Here is a 24,803-nt window from a genome sequence, read left to right as displayed (position 1 = left end):
AAATAGGGTAGTGCATTGGATATGCTTTTCAGGAGTAAAGCAACAAACACACAGATCCAAGTACATGGAAGGTACATAGATGCACAATGGAAGAAGTACATGTTGACCAAAGATGCAGCAGATAAACTCCGATTTTTGTGTTTTATTGTACTTTAATATACATATTTTTTTTAACATAATTATTCTACATGTTTATACAAAGCAATACACAAAGATAGGTACATATTTATAGTAAAAATAAATTATTATATAGAGAGGTATATGCTGTAAATTTCTGTTTGCGTATGGTACTTATGTGGGTAAGGGCCAATTCTTGAGCAGTTTTCTGAAGATAAGGTGGCTGTCCGTGGATCTTATGTTGGGGGGTAAAGAGTTCCATAGTTTGGCTGCCTGAACAGAGAAGGATGTGGCACCCATGGTTTTTTTTCTTGTATCATGGGATTTTGAGGCGAGATGCCATTTTAGAGCGGAGGTTCCTTTGTTGAATGTGTTTGGCAGTGCCGAACTGGGAACCAAAACCAGCCCTGGTAAAGTGCTCGGCCGGCCCCCCGGGAGGTTGGGGGTGCAGCTGAGCTGTTTGCCACGGCCGGTTTCAGACGACTTTGTTACAGTGGCCGATATTGCAGCTATGCTGCAAAAACGGCCCTGTAACAGAATCAGCCCCCAGGGGCCCAAAACCGGCCCCCAACCCTGGCGGCCCACCGGGGAAATGCCCGGTGCCCGCTACGGCCAGTCTGGCCCTGGTGTTTGGTCATTTTATTTCTGATGAAGAGCGGTCCCATTCCATGTATTGCTTTGTGGGTGATACAAAGCAGCTTGAATGGGGATCTTCTGGCAACCGGTAACCAATGCAAGGCTTTCAAGGCAGGTGAGATTTGGTCTCGCGGTTTGATATGCAAGAGTAGTCTGACAGCCGAGTTCTGAATCCGTTGTAGTCTTTTCATGGTCGTTAAAGGTGATCCGTGGTAGAGGCTATTGGCGTAATCGAGTTTGGACAGAACAAGAGAGATAGTAGCTTGGGCCTTGTGCAGAAATCCCAAATGACGGAAAATTTGTCGCAGAGTTTTTATAGTGACAAAGCTTGAGGCTCATGGAGCATTGTCTCGCAAACAATTAAATTAACTATTAGAATACCAAATGGGTACTGTATACAGTGCATGATTATTTGCATTTTTTTCACTTACTTGTACATATCACTAGTTTCACTTTATCGATACTTAGTACGGTAACATAGTGAGTACAGAAGGGAACAGTTGTAGTCCTGACGAAGAAGCCCCAGAGCTTGTTGACTTTGTTAGCAGTATCTGCACATTACACGTAGGTAACCTCCGACCCACTGCTTTTAACAGGACAAGCTCCAGGGAATATTAAAGTTTCTTAGTCCACAGGGGCCAGGTACTTTTTAAATTTCACCTGTCTTACTCACCCCAAACCCTTCCTCTCTCAACTTCTACACCACACATAGTACTGAAGATCAGTGCTCCCACGTAGTCGCAGGTTGTAGCACGCCCCGTCCCGCAGCGGGACGGGAAGACCTCCATGATGAAGCATGACACCAAGGGCTCTTTTGGTGTGTGAGGGGTATTTAAGCAAACACTGTGTGCTTCCTACCATGGTAGGAAATACACCTTTGACAAAGAGAGCATTCTCACTGAAAGAAACCAATCTACAGGTGGATCCTTTTGTTTAGTATACCACATATTTGACCTCCTGCGATCATACAGTCTGATAATTGGGGTGCACAGCGTAAATGTCTTTGATGCAGGCTAATTTGAGATGTATAGCAGAGCCCTCAGTTGTGCCCTCAAGTTCAATACCATGGCAAGACCACAGCTGGAAAAAGATCCTTCTCCTACCTCTCAGCAAAGGCCTGGAACGCCCTGCCTCTCCACCTCAGGCAATCACCATCACTGCCTCAATTCGGAAAGACATCATGCCCTGACTCTTCGACTGAACCACAGTGCCTTCGGATCAGCAGACCCCAACCCCTGCACCTTGAGACCCTTAGTGGTGAGTAGTCATGCTTTACAAGTCACTTGATTGATTGATTGATTGATTGATCGAAAAGGGATGTAATGGAGAAGGTTCTTGAGTTTCCTTCGATGAAAAGAGACTGCATTGGCCTGTTTTCTGTTTTAGCTTTTCATGCTAAATTCTTGCTGTATGAAGTTGTTCAGGTTCATGAGGGATTTGGTGAGAGCGTGTGGGGTGCTGGAGGAGTATTAAGCAGGTAATGGAGCCTTAGGATAAAACTGTTTGACATTTTGTTTTAGAACCCTTTGGCCAGATTTACTAAGAGTCCGTTTGCAAAAGTAGTTGCAAATTGCGTACTGACTTTTTGCGAAGAGTCTCTGATTTTGAGAAGGGACTTGTGTAGGTGGCGTTGCAAAATAACCATTCAAAGAGGGTTGTTGAACGACTTGCCTAATAAATATTAATTACTCAGATCCAGTGTTGGAGACCTGATCGCACTGCTGCATATAACTTAGTCTCTGACAGGTAGAGTAGTTGTTTGTATCTTTCGAACATGATCTGGATGCCTGCTTTCGTCTGCCGGCCTTCATTCCATCTCCTCTCATCTCTCACCAGGGGAAGAAGATGCCTTGGAAAATGACCAGGTTTTCCTCTGGAATTGGACACAACACCCACAACCTGGTCCCTGAATAAGGGCATCTAGCCCAAAATGCATTTTGGCTGCAGGGAATACCGATGAAATGATAAAAGTTGAAGGATAATTGTTGAAACAAAAGTTACACTGATTTATTATACCCGGAAAGATTTTGTGGCTGATTAAGAACTTGGCAGACGGGTTACTCCGTTACAACAGTAATGGATATCCGGTCCACCAAAATATAAATCCCAAAGGATGTAATGGGATTTATATTTTGGCTGATGGGATAGCCATCACCATTACGACGGAATAACCCATCCACCGAGTTCTAAATTATGCCCTTTGTGTGGATATGGTAAACACTCCATTTTCTCAAGGTTTTGATCAATATTTCAACTAAGGAGTTGTAAGAGTGAGGAATCTGATTCTGCAAGAGAGCAAAAGACCCGTCTGTATAGCAGTTAGTGAGGAAGGTGACACAAACCACTCGTTGATGCGTGCATTTTTCTATATGAACAAGTAGTCATAGGACCAGTAGGATGATCCCTCACATGCACATAAAGAAATTAAAAGCAGATTAATCAATGATTGAAGTTAATGTTGGGAGTGCCTTTAGGGTTTCAATAATATTTCTCAAACCAGAGATGTGCTCTTTGGAAACTAAATGTTTTGTGAATGAGGATAGAACTTGCAACACGGCCTGTGTTCCAATATGTTGCATCACAAATTGTCCTTTTGCAGAGTGTTGCAAGTCAACCTGCTTAATTAGCTACCCATTTTAGGTCGAGCATTCGAGACCTCTTGTATATACTTTAGTATATACTTATATAAACTTATATGTATATGTAGTTTGTGGGCTCTGGAGATCATCCCTAGGACATGTCTGCTTCCGCTTAGGGACTTTTTTTCTGTTCAACTGCCTCTATTTAACTGTCTTGATAGAAAACGACCAGCAGAGGTCAGTAAAATACCAGAATAACTTTAGCATTCTCTAGATTCCAGTCCATAGAAATCGTCTTCCACAAGCACCCGTAGGCAATAATATTTTTTTTAAATCTTGTATTTTCAGTGATATGACCACCGAAAGCCCTGATTTTATATTAAAAACAGAGCTTTGGACTATACCATTTCCCGCTGAAAGGCAATATTTCTCTCCATGTGTTCCCATACCTGGCGTGTCACGCAGTTTGTTGCTTACTTCCCCTCCATGTTAAAGAACATTAGATGTTTCGGCACCCAGGCTAACGTGCTGCATAGCTAAATACATATAAGGTCTCAAAGGCGAGACCGATTGCATTGCAAATGCTTGTTGATTGTATGGCAATGCAGGGATGGAGGCTTTTAAGGGACAGCTGACCTCTACGCCTGCATTTGTTTCCCAAATGGTAAAAATTGTTTTAAAGCAGCCTGTGTTCATTAAAGTAACAGATACTACTTTTTTTTTATAAAAATTAAAAAATTAAAGGAATAAGCTGTCATTTTGAAAAGTCATCTTCAATTTTCTATTGTGTTTATTGTTTTTTATAGTGTACACGTGACTTGAATAAACGTATTTCATATTCTGTAGTAACTAGTTGGACATTACATTATACAAGCAGATCTACTCCTGCTTCTTGCAGGCATAATTTTAACATATTCTACCAATGTAATAAATTGCATGGGAAACAGGAATTTTGACGAAGTTGTTACTTTGAGAGTGGTCACAGGGGCTTGCATAGTGACTTATGACTAATGGCTTGCATAGTCATCCCCCATAATAGCTCCTTCCTCCCCTTTTGCCGACTCTACTCCGACATACAAATACATTTGAAAGTGAGTTAATCAGTCTTGTACAATTTTTAAGTATGTTTTTTTGTTTCTATAACGCTTCTACTATTTCTGTGTTTCTTAAATGTTGTGTTATTATGATGTTAATGAAACAAGTGAATTAAGCAAATGTGCATGTAAAGAAAATGCGAATTCTAAATCTGCCAATAAAGATCTGTATTTTATGCCTTCAAATCCATTTTTTTGCCACACCTAAACAATATTTAGGTGTGTAATGAACTGATTGGTTCTCACCATTTCTTTCCTGAGCATAACTAAAAGTGAATTTGGAGGTATAGTGTTGTCCGTGATTTTGAAAATATTAGCCATTCCTGCTACACTGGAAACTATAAACAAATGGAATAAAATATGTCAAGAGAAGCGTGTTCGTAGAGTCAAGAGGCTTTTTGTCCCTGCCATGCAACATTTGTAATGACCCTGCTTGTATTTCTTTCTGCAAAGAGCGGTACAGAATCCAGAGTGAAGAATTTGAAGAACTGTGGCTGCTGCTGAAAGAGCTCCTCCTTCGATTCGAAGAACATTTCCGAAAGCAAGGGAGCAGTGACTTCGCCTGCTCTTTCTCTGGGCCACTCCCGCTGCAGGAGTACTTCGAATTAATTGATCAGCATTTCCAGGTATGCAGTTTGGCTGTTAATGTTTAATGGGGCACAATTCAAGGCCCTGCCTTGCAGCAAAGTGTCTGCTTTGGTAGGGTGGAGTAACGCCATTCTCTGCTGTAATATCTCCTTCTCGAGCTGATTGACGTTTGTTCCCTGAATCCAATCCTTGACACAGAGCACAATTGAGATGTTACACTAGGGGGCCCTGTTGGACTTGTGCTGACCGCATTACTAGTGACACTCGCCCCCACGTGTCCTTTCCTTAAACCCCCCACTTCTCACCGCAGCTTCCCTCAGTTCCTCTGTAATCTGCGTGCCATAGAGAATTTTTCTGCTGAGCGTTTTCCAAATGTATTTCATTACACATTCTTATTGGGTGTTTTATCAGTAGTCGCTGTCGCAGAGCTGTTCGCCTCTTTCGAGAATCATCAGCTTTGTTCTTTAAATACAGGGGTTCGCTGGAGTGCTTTGTAAGGTCACATATCCAGTCCTAAAATTGGCGCTATTTCACTTTGGATTATAGAGAAGATAAATGCTCTTCCCACACATCAGGCTCCCACTCTTTTGTCAAGGGACCACTAACTCTGCTAGCAGGCAGTTATTTCAAGATAACGCCCACGGTAGCGCTATATCAGCACTTTTCAAATATTCACGTCAATCAATCAATCAGGGGTTGGTAAAGCGCAGCTACTCACCCTCAAGGGTCTGAAGGCACTGGTGGGGTGGTCTGTTCAATGCTGTGGTCATCCAAAAAGCCTGGTCTTGAGGTCCTTCCTGAACTGGAGCAGCGTGGGGACTTGCCAGAGGTGAAGGGGGAGGTCATTCTAGGCTTTGGCTGCGAGGTAGGAGAAGGACTTTCCTCCCATCTGCTCCTGTAGATGCGTTGGAAGGTGGCCAGAGAGAGGTCAGCTGATCGAAGGCTTCTATTGGGTGCGTGGAAGGAGAGGCGGTTGTTCAGGTATGCTCGTCCATTGTTGTGGAGTCCTTGTATGCGTGAGTGAGGATTCACGTTATTTGGCAATTAATACGTGATGATGAATCCTGATCTATCTCGCATCTAATATTAAGTAAGATTCTGAACCATTTTTTTTTTCTTTTCATGAGACCCCCTCACTTTTTTGTAGATTTCAGGTGCCTGTGGACAGTTTATCGGTGGATGTAAATCTTCTTGAGCAACATTTCTTTCACTAGCGTTCTCACCAAAATAAAAATAGTGCAACCCCAGGATCCTTTCTCCCTACCCATTCACTGCTCCACTCACCCTCTCTACCCTCCACCCTTCCCCTCCCTCACTCTCCCCTTCTTTACTTCCATTTTTCCTTCTCTAGTTTTCTTCCTTCCCTGTTCTCTCTCTCTCCCCTTCTTTTCCCTCGCTCCCTCCTTCCCTCTCTACTACTTTGCTCCCTTCTTTGTTTAGTGACAGTACCTTTGTGTGTTGTAGGATTGTATTTGGATTGTGAGTGTAAAGACACTGAAGGGATCATGAATTCAACAATAACGATACATGACAGGTAAATTGGTAGCGTTTAAGGAGATGTTCTTGGATTCGGCCTGAAAGGCCTGCACAAATGGATAGCGGGCCCTCGGTGGGACTCCTGAGGATGAGTGCGCTGAACCAGCATGGAAACAATTCACCATTCTTCTAGGCTGCGCTGCGAGTCAGCCAGAGCCGTGTCTTGGCACCGCGCCTTCACAAACTGCCTCCAGTTTTTTTCCTTCTTGCTTTTTCTGGATTTTGATATTTTCCCCCTGGATCCTGTTCTGATGTATGTCGATGACACATTCCTGTTGGACAGGACAGCTGTTGGTCGACAGTGCCAGCTGGCTACGCGCTCCCTGTGCATCAGGACACATAACCTTTCATTAAGGCCTTCAAGGCAAAAATATGAACTTTTAGTCCCAAAAACGACATGAACACCTGGGCAATCGAAAAAGCTTTCTTCAAAAGTGTGACAAATTCGTTGTAGCCAGTTTGATTTCTAATTATACATCGACGTTAGAGAACCTAACTAATGTATTTATTCTAAAAATCTAATGATAATATTCGTTCTGTTGCCACACTTTCATAGGCCCTGACCGTGGGACATCTGCTTCCAGGTTACCCTTTCTAGGGCGGTGCTGTAGTTAATGCGGATTCTTTTTTTATCTAGACCATGGGTACACACAAACATTTTCACAGGGTTCAAAAGGTGTGGTGGTCTGTGAAGTGACCGGGTGCTGCATTGATGCCTCTGGCATGCGGTTGTACCGGGTTGGGGGTTTGGGGGGTGCATTGGCAGTAAGGTGGGTATAGGGGAAGCACAGCATATACATCTACTTAGTGAATTGGGATTAATCCAGGCTTCTCCACTTTACAAAATTGTGTGATCCTAGGCAATAGTTTGTTTTCACTTTACCGCGTTTTTCTTCATTATCACATATACAAGGACCTCAAAATACATTACTTTAGTATGCGTACTATACAAAGCCTCCTAAAATAATACTGCTCAATGTACTATTATTTGATGTACTAAAGTGAAAAGGTTCTGCATGTCAATTAAATACACTTTTTGAATTTTGAAGAGTCCCGATATTTTTACCTTTTGTCTGCAAGATGACTTTAAAAATGAAGGTGCTCCTAATGTTAAGTGGTGCATGACTCAATAGTTATTTCCTTTCTTTAACACCACTTAACCTTTAAATAAATGCTTTCCTGTTTATTTTTCATCTTTTTTATTGTTACTACTCTCTAGTAAACAGCAGCGGAGTGCTGCTGTACACCAGGGTGGGCCGCATGAAAAGTTCAGCAGGGCCGCATACAGCCCCCAGTCCATACTTATGAGTATCAGTGATCTAGACCCAGGAGTCATCCAACCACCATAGTCCATGCTCTAGAATGAGGGAGTGCCTTGCATTCTTTTATTCTTTTGGTGTGTGCCTGTTTACACCAAACACACACTTACATTTCAGTGCTGAAGGCGTGGTAGTCTTTTTTTTTTTTTTTTTGAAGTAACATTGCAGTCCTAAGAAACCTTTTTCCAAAATGTTTACTCTTTTTCTGTTCCTACTCTGATGGGCTGCTCAATTAGCATATTCACAATCTGCATGTGTATTGAATCTAGTCTTTAAAACATTAAAGACTATATTACCCATAATACCTTTTTTTCCATATTACCCTTCATTTCTTGTATACATTATAACATGGGTCTAGATCGAAAATGTGGTCCCATTAATTTGTCTTTTGATTCAGCCCTACCCTCTTAATAATGTTATTTAGTCATCAGTGGCAGAAGTCAGAAGATCATCTGTTTCGCACTCTGTGCCGATTCTGTTGCTGCTTCCCCAGCGTGTGAGTTTGTACTGATGCGTGATCATTCTGAAGGGTTTCAGCTGAAGCCAGTGCCTGCAGAAGCAGCTGGGATGTGCTTGTGCCTCACTGGTCTCCCACAGTCTCCAGTGGCATAACTTTACTTGAGGGGGCCCCCCTGTAAAGTACATGGAAAGCCCCTCCCCACCACCCAATCAGGAGCTCTCAGGCCAGGGGCCACCTACCCGTGCAGAGTAACAGAAGGAGACCCCCTGGAGCTCAGTCCCCCCAGCACTGCAGGGGCTGTGAGGGCTAATGTTATGCCACGGACAGTCTCCTCTCCTGCCAGAATGGCAGAAGCGCCTGCTGGCTGCCCCGAACTCTGTGTTCCTACAACGATTATCCTCACAGCCTGTCAGATCGCCACCAGTGAAGGTTTAGCGGTGAGAGCGGCGGGTGGCACAGGGTCATAAACCGAAGGCTAAAGGTGAAACTCGGGAGATTTTGACCAAGGGTGTCTTTTCCAGTGAGAAGGCGGCCTGCAGTCTGGCCTGCGGCCTCCTGAGATGTAGTTGAGTGGGAGTCAGAGTGAGAATCGAAGGCGAAATCTGCAAAAGTTTTGAGGGTCTTGTATATCTGAGATGAATCTGGCGGGCTCGACAGGCATGAATAGTTGTTTGCCTGACTGCTTTGGTTATTGCCCTACTAGTCCTGAAGTCTGTGAACATTATATCTGTAGACACTATATCTGTTTAAATAGTTTTGCTTAAGAGCAATTATAATTTTTCACTATTTTATTGTCAGAAAGGCGACGAGGTAGCATTTACAACAGTCTATTGCTCGCTACGGTGAGAACTACGGGGCATATGTATCAAAAAAGTGATTCGCGATTCTCAAATAGCAATTTTCTAAGAATCACTAATTAAGAATCGCAAAACGCGATGTAAATATCTTTTTGCAAAAATATAGCGATTCCTTAAAAATCGCGAAATTAAATAGTGATTTCCAAAACAGCTATTTCTTATTAGCGAATTTGCTATTAAGAAATCGCAAATTTTGCGAATCTGCAATTCAGGTGCAGCTTGATGACATCACACCCAGGAAGTGTGACTTCCCATGCTGTTCCTGATTGCCTGAGGCTGTGTCAGATGCTGGGAGGAGCAGCACACCACTCTGAAATGCAACACCACCAATACACAATGGATCCACAAGAGAAGGATATGGATGCAGCTGGCAGGAAAAGAAAACACAAATTCAGTGAGGAGCAGGAGGTACTCATTGAGAAGACGGTTCAGAGCCATGAGGTACTTTTTTGTCAAGAAATCCCTGCATGTCCCTGAGTATCAAAAGCACAAAATATGGCTGGACATACAGGCAAAGGTAAATGCCATAGGTGTCACATAGCGCTCCATTGGTGAACTACGCAAGCGCCGGTATAACATGCACTCACGGTCGAAGGACAAGGTTGCCACCAGGCTTGCGGAGGCGAAGAAAACTGGTGGGGGTACATCCACAGAGCCTGAATCCATACCCCTTGAGGAGTTGGTGGAGTCCACCCTACAGCCTGAAAGCATCAGCAGGGTTGCAGACATCGACAGCTCCGACACGCCCAGCACCAGACAAGGTAAGATGCATGCTAAATCTGCCCTGACCCAATACCAACCTAATAACACACTCAGGAATGCCCCATTCACGAAGTAACAATGCAACTCCATTCCACATTTTCCAGCCCACCCAGCAATGCATCATGGGAGATGTCATCACACACATAACACAGTTGTGCAATGACACACAGCAATGAATCAGCAGTTGACACAAAAGAGTAAAGCCACAAATGTAACACAGCACTTAGGTAACCTAAATGCAAACAGAATATTCAGTGAACAATGGAAAGTAGGACACACACTAAGTAGTGCTTTTGTATTTGCAGTTGAACCAGAAAGTCAAGGTGACAACACCGAAGCCGAGGAGGCAGCACAGACACAGGACCAGGCATGGGGAGAGGACACAGAGCAGACAACACTGCCAACACCTATCCTACCACCTAATTGAATTTGGTGGTAAAAAGCGAATGTTTTGCAACCCTTTTCAGGTCGCAAAACATTCATACATACCCTTGTGATTCGGTATTATGGAGTGACGCCCTAAACACACCCCTACCGAATGGTAAAACCCAAATTGCAATTCGTTAACAAGTTACCAAATCACAATTTGGGCTTTGTACATCCCAAAATACGTTTTGCCTGTCGCAAGTGGCCCGATTCTGCGAATTGGGCCGTTTGCAACCGGAACATTGCTTCGTACATGTGGTCATTGATTGCATTGGTTGCCAGATCGCTTCATGTCAATGAGGTACCATGTTTGTAGTAGTAGACTTTTATTTCACAAATCAGTGCATTTTGTAAGTTGTGTTCTCAATTTGCTTTAAATTGAATCAATTGGACTAAAATACCTGGCAACAATGATTTATTATTTATAAAAAGGAGAAGATTGGCCTAACAGCCAGATCTGCCGACTTTAGATCTGGGGAACCAGGTTCGAATCTTGGCGGCTCAACATCCTGTGATTCTGGGCAAATCACTGAGTCTCCCGGTGCTTACCAAAAATGAATGTAACTGGTGCTCATGTAAAGCCTCTAATACCTTTGGGTCGAGTTCCTGCTTTATATATAAAACTTCAAAATAAATTAAACATAAGGACATGAAACATGGTGCCATGCTGGCATGGAACAATATGGCAACGTTAGGAAGTATGTTCATGATGGTATGGGCCACTCATATGTGCTTGCTTTGAATCCGCCTCTGGTACAATATCTGGTATGCTTAGCTTTGGCACAATATTCTGAGAAGCATACACCCATGTCACTGTTTTGTGGGATACAAGCCAATTGGAGAGAAGTATGACAAGACACTTTTATTGATGGAGAGGACTTTTGAGGGGAGTTTTGGTTTGTGACAAAGAGGTTCTTGTGCATTGTTTCTGACAATCACACATTGTCGGTGTTTTACAAGGCCTGGTGACAAGCCTCACAGTAGAAGAAGCAGAGAGAGTAAGACACGTCCCTTTAACAGGCAACTCTGGAATCTGGCACCACCTAGCGGTGCAACTGCCATAGCTTCCTCACGATACATTACCTGACCAGGCCTGATGTGCTTTCATTTATATAAATATATGCTGAGGTGACACAGCAGGCCCTGAGCAAAGAACCCACTGTTCTCTCCCCCCCCCCCCATGGCAATGGTCCTGGGTACCAGAGATGACTTCAACTCCAATCTAGTTTTGTTTTTTCTTTTGTTTGTTTTTTGTTGGTTGTGGAGGGAGGAAGAAAACCGTAGTTTGCAGGGGATGAGGTGCTAATTCTGGGACTTGTTGACTGACTTTTAACACTGTGCATATGTACTAAGAAGCCCAGCTTGCAAACCCCTGCTGACTAAAAAGGCCCGACTGGCTCACTCTTGACAGTTTGGCTGCCTGCTGGCAATGGAGAACGTACCCAGCACGGATGTTAAGATGGCTGACTCTGGGGTGGGCACCACCTACGTCACGATGTTTATAGTGCTGAGTTTTCACGTCAGAAAACACTGCATTCTGGGAGCTGTAGTCTTAGTTTACTTACTTGAACCCTTTGGGCCCACACACATGATAATGATGGGTAAAAGAAAGCCCAGGGCTGAAAGCAGCAAGCGGAGATGAGCAAAGGATTGTAAAGAAACCCTGCAAGGGGTTGTTGGGCCCACTGTGATGACGCCACACTGTGCGCGCGCCTGAGAGGTGCACTCTCAGCCTCCCGTGCAGGTTTGCCCTCAGTGGTGCACGTGTTTACATCCACAGGCTCGTGCTATCAGGAGTCGTGCACGTAGTGTCTAAGTGTGTACAGATGAGCACAAAGGGTGGAGACGCTGACAGTAGGTGGGAGGGGAGGCTGCTGGCAGTCGGTTCTCTTCCTTACTCGCTTGGCAGCCAGCAGCTGGGACTCCTCACATGGGGCCTGTGTGAAAATCCATCAGGGGTGTTTCCTAGCAGAGATGCCATACGTGCCAGAGACAGAGCAGGGGAGGAATTTAAAGAGGGGGGCTGTACCTAGCACCGATAGTAGGCACAGACCCTCGCAGCTTTGCGGTCTTAATTTATTGTTCGTGTTCTCATTTAAAAAGCAAATTACACAAGAAAATAGCTTCAGTGTCAGGAAACTCCACCGGCAGTGTGTACATAAACTTTCTGAAATGAGAAATGCACAGAAAAGCAGCAAAGAAGGAATAAGAAGGAAGGAGTAATTGACAGAATGAGCGATGAACAGAAAACAGCCAGGAAAGGGCGAGAAGTGTTCAAGCGAGCGCCCGCGCACATGCACTCAAGCTCTAGGCTGGCCATGGCAGCATCTGGTAGCACTTTTTTTTACCCCTTACTAAAAGTCGAGAAGCAGCGCACGCGCAGCTCTAGGCTTGACCTTTTAAAAAAGCACACAAAAAAACACCAACAGCTGATCCTCACGTAGGTGACTACATCTCCATCTCCGAGAGAGTCATGGATCAAAGTGGAAATTTGTGTGTAGTGTTCTCTGCTCAGACCCTACACAACGCCATATACTGCTCAATAGTACGTAACGTATCTACAGACGGGAGCAGCATAGTGGTAAGTGAGAGCAAAGGGGGGACAGAGGGGCCATGGAGAGGTACGAGGGGGTGAGGTTCATGCAGATCACACATTTGAATCTGGATGTGACATCTGCATCCTTTCCTACAGGGATCGATCCTGTAGGTGCGTTTTAAAAAAAATGATTTTGTTTTGTAAGGACCAGTAAGCTACAAGATGCCAGTATGACACAGCCTTTGATCTTCCAGAGGCAGATAGAAAGAGTGTTTTGAATTGGGTGGTAACAAGTGGTATTTCAGCACTACTAGAAAATTCAGTTTATGGTAAGTGCTATAACATGAGTATTCTCATATGAAAAACCCATTTAATTATGTCTATATACTGCCTACTGCTGTTCACCAAGTGCTTAATAAACGCATGCGCTTTGGCACCTTCGGGGGGGCGGGGTGGCTGAAGCGCTTTTTTGAGTGAACTACAGTACAGTGCATTACACACCTCAATCTCACTAGAGTTCAAAGCGTGTTTTGCTTTGCCATTATTTGGCTTGTCTGTATACATCTCCTGGCACCTTGCCTTTTCCCCCAGTCTAAGCCGCACAGCTGTCACTGCTGCTTGGGCACAAGGCCGACTCGTACCTCACCTTTCCTGCCAGCAAATGAACGTGCACTCGCTGTTTGCTAAAGGCCTCCTCATGTTTATTCTGGAGGCGGTTGCTTTCTAATAACTTTCTTGAAGACTTCTGGCAGGGACGCATTGCTCTCTTTGCATTAAATCGGCATTTTCTGTATAGCGCTTTCTTGCTGTGGTTCGCCTGTTTCTAAGCGCCTCTAATGTTTTCAGAAGATATGGAACAAGCGTGTTCCTCGCGCTAAAAGGAGGCAGCAGGGGGAGGGGCGAGAGGAGGGGGCGAGTGAAAGCGTTTCACTTGCGGGAGCGTGCAACGCCAGGAGCCATAATTGCTACCATATGGCGCCGCACGCTCCCGCAAGTGAATCTACAGACGTGCACGCGTTGCCATTGAAGGCAATGGAACGCGTGCACGTTTTTGGCTGAAAATCCAAAGCGATCGGAAAAGGTCTTTTTGCCTATGCAGTGCATGCGCGCTGCGTAGGCGAGACCTAAAAAGAATAGGAGAAACATTTTAAAATTGATGGTTTATGAAAAAGAATAGAAGACGGGCCAAATTTCCTTGTGAAGAATCTGGTAGCACTAGTGAAAATCTTTTTTTTTTATTTTTATTTTTTTTTTATTTTTTTTTATTGAAAACCGATATCAAATAGCATGAAATACAAATATACATCCTTTACAGTCCATGACATACAAACAATAAAATACTGACTTAAAAATCCAAATCAAAATACCATTGCCAGATCTTGTCAAATTGCTTCAGTCCTCCTATCCGTGAAGCATAAATTCGTTCACTTCTTTTAACCTGTCTCATTTTCCGAACCCAATCGATCTTAGTTGGTATTAAATCAGTCCGCCACCTTTGAAGAAGGAGTGATCGAGCAACTGCCATACAAATATATAACAATTTAATCACCTTCATGGGAAGCCCTAGATCTGAATCGTAGCCCCAAACTATTAGTCGATCATTAAATCCAATAGACATTGAGCATTCTATAGCCAGATATTCAAAAATGTTGTTCCAAAACTTCTGGATCCTGGGGCAATGTAAAATTATGTGGGTCCAATTGGCTGCAAGGTGAGTATGGCACCGAAAACAATGTCCCGATTGATTGGGATAGATTTTAGCTACAAAACAAGGGGTTCTATATAATAACCACTTGCTAAAATATAGCATCCTCCTCCAGTTGGCCCCTCTAACTGCACTGAAATTTAGTTTATTAATTGTGGTCCATGTGTTAACTGAGATTTCCAAGTCCTCATGTTTACCCCACTTTGTTGCGGCCTTATCTGCCAAGTGTGCCCCTTTAATTACGGCTAGGCATTTTTTCCAGTCCCCCGGCTTTTTAACTACCCTCTCTTCCAGCAGGTCTATTACTAGCTGTTTCTGACCAATAATCTGACGGAGATCTAGCTTGCTAAAAAATGTTATGATAATATTATAAGAACCTAGGAGAAGGAAGTTGCCGGGAACTGATTGCGACATCTCCCTTATAGTCAACCATCTATCATTTCGCAGAAAATCACAAAGTTTATGAAACCCAGCCTTTGTCCAGTTTTGTATAGACAAAAGCGAATCTCTAATGCCTACTGAAATAAAAAGATCTGCTATTGGGGTTATGGCATTGATTATAGGAATAGAATACCGTCTAAAAAATGCCTGACGCTTGTGAAAAAACCAGTCCACACACTTATATCTGACTAATTTCGGGGATCTAAATATTGATAATGGACAGTGAATCTGATTTTCCTTACACATTAAATTTATAAAGAAATTAATAAAAAAGACCCGACTGTAAACTCTGCTTAAATCTCAACATATATTGTGCAAAATACGCAAAATAATATTCCTTCAGATTGGGGAGGGCAAGGCCACCATCTTCCAAATTTTCATATAAAGTGCTAAGTGCAATACGAGGGATTTTTTATCCCAAAGGAATGATGTAAACAATGACTCTATTTTCAAAAAGAAAGAATTAACTAACACACAAGGAATTGTTGAAGAAAGAAAATTAAACCGTGGAAGCACCGACATTTTGATCAAGGCAACCCGACCAAGAATGGTTAAAGGGAGAGAGCTCCATCGTGCAAATAAATCCTGAATTTTTCGTAACAATGGAACAAAATTCAACTCATATAATTCTGAAATATGTGGCGAAAAATAAATCCCCAGATATCTCTTGGGGTTAGAATTAAGGCACGGGATAATGTCTGGATGCACAACCCTAGATGCGCAGCCACATAAAATTATCTCTGTTTTTCTTTTATTAATTTTATAGCCGCCGAATGACTCATAAAGATCAAAGATCTGGAAAGCTCTAACCTGGACTTCCTCTTCTGGTTTTAAAATGAGCATAATGTCATCTGCATATAATTTAATTTTGCTCATATTTAAAAGTGGAGGACGAATGTCTCTGTTGTTCCGAATTGCGATCGCGAGAGGCTCAATAAAAAAAGCAAATAACACGGGGGAAAGCGGGCATCCCTGCTGGGTTCCCCTTTTAACTTTTACTTGGCCCACCTGAGCGGCATTGATAATAATATTGGCCTCTGCATTCATATATAGCCTCTCAATCAGCCCAGTAATTTTAGAGGGTATGCCAAATTTCGATAAAATGCAAAATAAAGTTTCCCAGATAACCAAATCGAATGCCTTTTCGGCGTCTAAAAATAATACTAATGCTGGAATTTTCCGGGTCTCAAAATAGTCTAGTGCTTCCACTAAGAAATGTGTATTGGTTCCAAGCTGCCTCCCAGCAATAAAACCATTCGGATCAGAATGTATGAAATGTGAAGCTATCCTATTAAAACGATTGGCTAAAAGTTTGGTAATTAATTTGTAGTCAGAATTTAAAAGCGTTATCGGGCGATATGAAGTAGGGTCTTCACTATTTTTACCTTTTTTTTAAAAACTGACTACATTCCCTTTTCTGAAAGAGAGAGGTATAGATCCTCCTTCAAGAATTGAATTTGCCAATAAAAGAAAAAAATCCTCAATTTCACTCATAAACGTCTTAAAAAACTCCGCTGGAAGGCCATCAGGCCCACAGGCTTTCCCAGTTGGAAGGTTTTTAATAACTTCCCCTAACTCTTCTTTTGTAAATGGTCTTGCCATACTCCTTTTATCTAATTCTGCTAATGAAGGTAATTCATTTGCGTGAAGGAACTCCCCCAAAGATGACCTATCGATGGAGTGAAGTTGGCCATATATCCTCTCATAATGTTGAACCATAATATTTCCGACAGCATCTATATCCTCCAATCGAGAACCCGAAATGGGACATTTCAGTGCGAGTATTTGATTCTTAGCCGCCCGCTCTCTTGCCTGCCATGCCAAAAATCGACCAGTATAATTACTCTCCTCATAAACTTTTTGCCTGGTCTGCTGAAATAAGAAATCACTTTTAAGATAGTAATTATTAGGCAGGTCCCGTTTAGCCTGATCGAGCAGTTGACGGTTTGCCACAGAGGGGCTAGAGAGGAATCTATCAAGGGTCCTTTTCACTTTTTGCTCCAATAAATGTTTTTCTTCCTTCCTGGCCCTTGAATTCCCCGCGTCTTTAGCTATGGCAAGACCTCGAAAAAACGCTTTAAATGAATCCCAAACAACATCTAATGGGGCAGAGCAAAAATTACGCTCAAAGAACTTACTAATCTCAGTTTTAATACTAGATACCCAGTTCTCATCTACTAAATATTGTCGATTCAGCTGCCATTTTTTAGTAACTTTCTTACATTCACCCAATTCCAATTCTAAAACTATCAGTGCGTGATCCGAAAGCCCGTTCTGCAGAGTTTTTTGAGAGTTAAAAACCAAACTTCTAGAAACCAAAAAAAAATCAATGCGTGAAAAAGTATGAAATCTACCTGAAAAACAGGTATAAGAAGTTTTAGTGGGGAATGCCACCCGCTAAGGATCAACTATATCCAACATTGAGCTGTAACTTTGAACCACTTTAAAGGATTTTTGCTTTAATTGTTTTTTCACCTTAGATGAAAAGTCTAATTTCGGATTCATCAGCAGATTAAAATCCCCTCCCACTATTAGGTCCCCTGAAACCTGAATTATAGATTGAAAGAATTCCTCATATGGGGTGGGATTATCCTCTACCGGGGCGTATAAACTGGCGAGAGTCAGTAATCTATTACCTGATTTACAGGTGACCCAACACCACCTACCACTTTGATCACTCGCTGAATTGACTACCTCAGCCTGGAATTTTTTATTAAGGAAGATTGCTGTTCCTCTGTGAGCTACAGAGGATGAAGAAAAGCCCCTATATGCCGCCCACGATTTAAACATTGAAAAGTCAGCTATTTTCCCTGCTGGTATATGGGTCTCCTGTAACAGGATTACTGACGGGTTCTCCGTCTTAATCCACGTTTCGATGGCTCTCATTTTTCTCTTATTATTTAGGCCGTTAACATTGAAGGAAACCACCTTTAAAGCTGACTTATCTCCCATTTCTCATGTTCACATCTTGCCATTTACATTTAAGACAATATATTAATAATAGAGTTCCCAGTTTAACACCTAGTGTACACCTAACGACCAGCGACGTGCCCGCCCCCCCCTTCTTCCTTTCTAAGTAATGATAAACGGATGTATAAAAATTTTAACATATGGTTTTCATCTTTTCCCTCAATGCTCCCTATCCCCCCAATGTCTCCTCCATTGACCTATTGTTGCGCGAGCAGATGGCCGCCCTTGCTCAGAGTCCAACAACCTGTCCCCCCCACCCACTTTTCTACAGGCACAATGACTTGGTGCCTAGTGCAGCTGATTAGCCCCACCCGTTCCCCCACCTCCCCTTTCCAAAATAACACCAACAGTGATTTAACAATTTTAACCTGCAATGAACATCTCTATAAAGAAAAAAAAAAATCAATCATAAAATACAGCATAAGTAAACTCTAAAGAAAGAAAGAAAGAAAGAAAAGAGTTTTCTAACTCATTACATAACCATTAAGATTTATCAGTCGAGATCTGATGCAATAATTCCTGTGCCTCTGAAACATTGCAGAAAATATGAAATTTGCCTTTGACTAGCACCTTCAGCTTGCTCTGCTGGGCGATCATTGCTTGCGCCCCTTGTGCCTTAAACAAATGTGGCATTTTAACAAATTCCTTTCTCCTTTTTGCTGCGGAAGCCGACATATCTGAAAAATTATGACATAATGGCACTTCTGCGGAGGAAAACTGTCTTTGTTTAATAGCTCTTGACAAAATCTGTTCCTTGACCGTAAAGTCTCCAAAATTAACCAAAATTGTCCGTGGAAACTTGGCATTGGGGGGGGAGGTGTGCTGGAACCCGATGCACTCTCATTATTGTTAGATCCCCATTAAATTCTGGGAGGACATTTTTCTTTAAGAAGGAATCGATCCAATGTAATGTCTGCTGTCCCTCGATGCCCTCCGGAATACCCAAAATGCGGAGATTTGAGCGTCTAGAGTGGTTCTCTAACTCCTCCAATTTAAGATCCAGCGCAGATCTCTGAGACTGGGAAGTGGCGACTTTACGATTCAAGGATGACATTTGATCTTCCAGTTCGGATATCCTAGTTTCAGCTTCTAAGAGCCGTGTCGGGATCTGAGCCACGATTTCCTCTATCTTGGTCAAGCGAGCATTAATTGCGGCGATCTCAGCCAATTGAGAAGTTTTCAAATCGCGAATTTCTTCCAGAATCAGATTGAGGAGGGTTTTAACATCCCATTGCATAGAGATAGGGCCAGTGCTAAGCGGAGGAACAATCTGATTTACATTGGGCCTGTCATCAGTCTGGGGACCCTCTTGATTGGTCAGAGCAGGGACCTCTAGTAAAGCTGGCATAGAGGCCTCTAGGACCGCCGGCATAGAATGCAGTATGGGCCCCCCCCCCCCGATTGGTGGACTTGGTAAACCTGACGAGGGAGGGGAAAAAACGGAAGGGTGATTGCTCGACTCTAAGCTTAATGTTTCTGGGCCTGAGTCAGAAAGATTCCCAGCTATTAAAAGGTTATTGCCTTCCATCCCCTGCTCCTGCTCTGGCTCTACTCCGGTTAAAGGCCCACCCTGTTTAGATTTAAAGAAGATAGGGTACTTCCTAGTCTCTAAACATTCCCTTGCTTCCCCGGTTAAAATCTCTTTGGCTGTGGCAGCGGAGATTGGTGGGTCTGCCCTTAGCAACACCATCTCACTAGGACTGGTGGAGGAGTCTGAGTCTGCCAGTGCTACCTCATGATGGTCGTGGTTAGCTGCGTCAGCATCCGAGAATTCAACAGAATCTAGTGGATGAGGAAAAGCAGCTGCGTGGTTAGACCGCGCCATAGCCTGGACAGCACATTTTTTAACTTTTGGACCTAAAGTCGGAGACTCTACCTGAGTATTCCCCTTTGCTCCTTTGATAGGTTTTCTCATAGTGTCTCACTTACAAAGTCCTCCGCCAGCCACTAAATGCAAAATAAAAAAGAGGGATCTTTCCCAGTGACCCTCAACCAAAATGGGCAAGGAAAAGTTTTCACTTACCACCTTTTTTGGAGAGAAACCTGGAGCCCCTGTAGAAAGTCCATTTATCCAGAGGGCCACTGCAGGCAGCCACGAAGATTAAGCACTTCCACCTGGCAAGCTCACCATACCGCGCAAAAGCCAGCAGAAAGTATTCGCCTTCCCTTCCCCTCTCTTGCGAAAGGGCAGCCTGCCATATACAAGATCCAACAGGAGCCAGCTTCCGTAGGCGCCGGGTAAAGAACACTTCAAAGACTTCAGATCACTCAAATCGCGGCTTCACCCGCTTCTGAACGTCCGGCCGTCATTCGCAGCTCCTTGCTCGAGCCTCGCTGCTGCTGGCGTCTGACGTCAGGGGAGGGTGGGGGAGTGGGCGCGGCTGCTACCTCAGCCCCACTAGTGAAAATCTTAACAACAATTCTGTTCCTGAGTCTTCTTGCACTGAAGGATCCAGCATGTCTTCTGTGATAGAAAGGCCTGTGGTGCCAACAGTTTATGCTAGAACAAACGCTACAGAAGGCCACACTGGCAATAATTTGAATCTGGTAGCAGTACTTTTTAAATCCCCTAGAGGAACTGAGGACCTTTTGCCTCAGATTTTTCAAGGGCATATGGCTCCATAAGTAGGGCTCTGTGCCGAGCCCTTAAGTCATACAAATATAAAGGATGAATCTTCTCTCATAATCCATTTTTGGTCTTTGTTCCCGGGAAAATGGGAGCTTTGAATAGAGCCAATATTCTGAAATTATTAAATCCGCAATTAAAATCCCTTATTTCAAAGTGCTCTGCCCTGTGAAAAATGATTCATCTTATAGTAGATTGATGTTTTTGGTCCAGTCTTGTGCCTGATATTATTCTGGGGAATGCTGATTTCTTCAGAAAATATGGGTATGATGAATTTCTAATAAAAGGTTTAAAAAAAACTCCATGCAAAGGAAAGAGTTAATGAAAATTGGTGATTTGGATGCAGATGTTCCTGATAAGCAAAATGAGATTTCTTTCAAACGTCCATAGGTTGTTCAATATTTAGCATTCTCATCAGTAGCGTTGCGTTGCAGAGAGGTGTAAAAAGGGGCCTGGCCTCAGACCCCCTCTCTGCAACGCAGCTCTGTGGCGCTTACTGGAGGTACCTGGTGGGCTTGTTGGTCCCCAGGGACCCTCAGGATTCAAGGGGACTTAATCCCCAACTTAAAACGTGCCACTCTGGTGTGTTGTAAGGTGGTGGATTAAGTCTGCTTGAATCCTGAGGGTCCCTGGGGGCCAACTAGCCCGCCAGGTACCTCCAGTAAGCCCCACAGAGCTGTGTTGCAGAGAGGTGTAAAAAGGGGCGTGGCCTTGGACCACCTCTCTGCAAAGCAGCTCTGTGCCGCTTACTGGAGGTACCTGGTGGGTTAGTTGGCCCCCAGGGACCCTCAGGATTCAAGGGGACTTAATCCCCCAACTTACAACATGCTAGGGGGCACGTTTTCACAGTGGTGCAGGGAGGAGGCGGGGCCTGATATAAGAAGTTAGCAATCCTGCTGTGTGGGACTTACTGGTGGTAATAAAAGGGATAGTTGGCCCCCAAGGTTGACGTTGGGGGATAACTACTCCTGTTACCTCCAGTAAATCCCACACAGTGGGATTGCTAAGAGGTGTTTCGGAGGCCACACTCACCTTTCTCCACCACTCTGGAAACGCGACTGGTATGTTATAGTTAGAAATTAGCATTTAAAAAACCTTTGAAAATCACTGAAAAAACCATAGGTTTCAGGGACGTTATAGTTAGAAATGAGCATTTAAAAAACCTTAGAAATTCACTGAAAAAAACATAGGTTTCAAGGACGTTATAGTTAGTTGGAGATTTCACTCGTACAAAACCAGAGAAATTCCGCCGTTATAGTTAGTTCAGCTAATTATAACTCGCGTCCCCGCAATGCACTGCTGATGACGTCACATATTACATCATTCATGACATGGTCAGTGACATCACTGATGACATCTCAAATGACATCACTGATGACATCATCCACGTGAAAATCTGATGCACCTCCTCACACTCGTAATGCAACCTTTGATACACCCACTGTAAAATACAGACTACCATTTTTGAAACCATTGACACACCAATACCAGTTACTACATACGCACTCACTGATTCCTAGGTCTACACACACAACCACTCATTCACCCATACAATCACTCATACATGCAGTCACTCATCAATACAACACTATCATATGCACTCATACACCTATACAGACACTCACACACTGCCACTCATCCCTGGAGTTACTCACACACCTAGTCAGTCATGCAAAGAATCAATCACACTCCCATTTACTCACCTATACAGTTACACACACACACACCACCTCACTTATTCATACAGATACTAACGCATACTTACTCTCTTTATAATCACTGATACAAGTACACACTCATCCATACGGCCACTCTAACAATCACTGACTTTCGCGTATAGTCATTTATATACTCCAACTCTCACATACACTGCCTTTTACATATGTAGTTACTTGGACATGTACCACTGAGACATCCATTCACTCACCAACACACCCATACACACACTCACCCACCCATACAGCTGTTTCCACATGCACTCTTGAACCCATACACCCAGTGTATCAACCACTCACACATCTATGCCCAGTCAGACACCTCCCCCCCACCCACACACACTCAGTCTCCCATACAAATACTCAGGCAACCAATCAATAATCCATATAAACACTCATGTAGCTATTGACCAACCCATGCAGCAGCTTACACAACAACAGACAGACTGATACAGACATTTTCTCAGTTTAGTCACTAACTCATGCATTCAGTAAGACACATTTAATCACTCACTTATACAGTCAGTCACTGACCTACTAAATCCTCTAGCCACACACTTATACACCCACTCATTCTTCAATACACCTTGGCATATATATAAAACATATTTAAACTTTTTACAGAAACACACAGTCACTGGATGATGTCATTAGTGATGTCACTGACCATGTCATGAATGATGTAATATGTGACGTCATCAGCAATGCATTGCGGGGGCGCGAGTTATAGTTAGCTGAACTAACTACAACGGCGGAATTTCTCTGGTTTTGTTCGAGTGAAATGTCCAACTAACTATAACGTCCCTGAAACCTATGGTTTTTTCAGTGAATATATATGTATATATATATGTATATTCATGTGTGTATATATGTGTGTATGTATGTATATATATATATATATATATATATATATCTCCTCATTACCGTATTGTGGTTTTCGGCAATCCTCCGGACATCAGCAAAACTAGGTACACGGACCTTGGTAAAGTGCCAATTATACTTTATTGCCAAAAGCAACAGCCATAACGTTTCGGCTCCTCCGAGCCTTGTTCACATGACAACGTAACCTACATTGAGCGTAGCTTTTAAAGTGACAGTGCCAGTTCACTCAAAATCACGTGGGGAACACATTCGTAGAGATTGAAGAAATACTGCATCATGCATCCAGGGCTCAATGGTATCGAGTCCTCGAGTAACCCACAGTTATGCATAAATGAAATAGATATATCATACTGTTATAAGGTCACAATTGGTGTACATTCTATACATATAAATATAAATGTAAAGTGCACTGTATGTTATTCAATCAAAGCATAAATGCTTAATTCAAAAAGACTTTTTTTGAAAGAATAATTCAACTCACAGAAGTCCAATAATAGCTCGACTAACTGTTGATCAATATCAGAGTCTGGATGCATATGCTAAATGCCTTATAATCAAATGTCCGTTCCTCATCATGAATAAAAAAAGTGTTAAAGTGCATAATAAAAAGTGAAACATAGTATCTTTTAAAATAACACATATCGCATGAGATTAAGTATTTCAGAAATCAAATTGTGCGATCCTGCGTTAATAATACATATAAATGGAAACAGAGTAAGGCTAAACAGAATAAGGGGGTATTTTTAAAAAAAAGCTATCCTCAGTTTTTTGGATTTGTTTTTATGATCACAATACCCCATGGATTGGAGGCCAACATATGTTATTCGAAGGATGGATCACGGGTTATGCCACAATGTGCAAACTCCTGCATACAGTACTTATATTTGAAATAAATAGCATAATAAATACTAAAATATATCAAATAAATAACCATAAGTAGATGAATAAATAGGTTTAAGATCATAACAATAAAAATATTTTTATATATATTTATATGTGTAATTGTGTGTAAATATGTGTATGTATTTATATTGAAGGTATAGGTTGATTTGATTCTGCTTTCAGAACATAACACCCCCCCCTAATTATACCAAAACAGTACTTCCAGAGGTCAGCAAAGAATTACTTTTTTGCCCAGAGAGCCCAGTCCACTAAGGCCTCACCTGAGCGAAATTGTAAACTACCTTAGCATTCAGAAGCTGAACTCATTGGAGGTGAGACATTCATTAGGAATGTTCTGATAGACATGCAAGGTACTGCACATCGCATAATAAGGAGGATGGTCTCATTAGAGTGAACTATAGAAGAGATGAAGGGCCATATTACATTGATAGCGAGACGTAGAAGCTTTGACACAACATATTAAGCAACCAAATCAACTCTGAAAAGGCAAGGCTAATCAGTTTAAGACGCGTGTTTGCTTCCATTGGTAATCTGGAATTGGATACCGAGAATTAAGCCGAGGTCACAAAAATACACATACTGGATTCCTCTTGGAGTCTGGGAGTGACTTGAAAGCAGGGATACAGTATTTTCTGAGGTCATTGATCCTCT

At 42.8% G+C, this 24,803-nt stretch overlaps 1 protein-coding gene across 2 annotated transcripts in view; it reads left to right on the top strand.

Annotated features, from left to right (window-relative positions):
* BBS9 (Bardet-Biedl syndrome 9) overlaps nucleotides 1–24,803 on the top strand; it is a 1,933,935-nt gene that overhangs the window by 1,095,949 nt on the left and 813,183 nt on the right. For both annotated transcript variants that reach the window (XM_085607489.1, XM_085607490.1), the window contains exon 17: nucleotides 4,880–5,052. In XM_085607489.1, the coding sequence (XP_085463615.1) occupies nucleotides 4,880–5,052 (173 nt within the window). The remainder of the gene's footprint in view (nucleotides 1–4,879; nucleotides 5,053–24,803) is intronic.

Source organism: Triturus cristatus, chromosome 5_2 (assembly GCF_964204655.1).
Source record: "Triturus cristatus chromosome 5_2, aTriCri1.1, whole genome shotgun sequence".
In the NCBI taxonomy this organism is placed as follows: Eukaryota; Metazoa; Chordata; class Amphibia; order Caudata; family Salamandridae; genus Triturus; species Triturus cristatus.
This window is presented reverse-complemented; position numbering and strand designations above follow the sequence as displayed.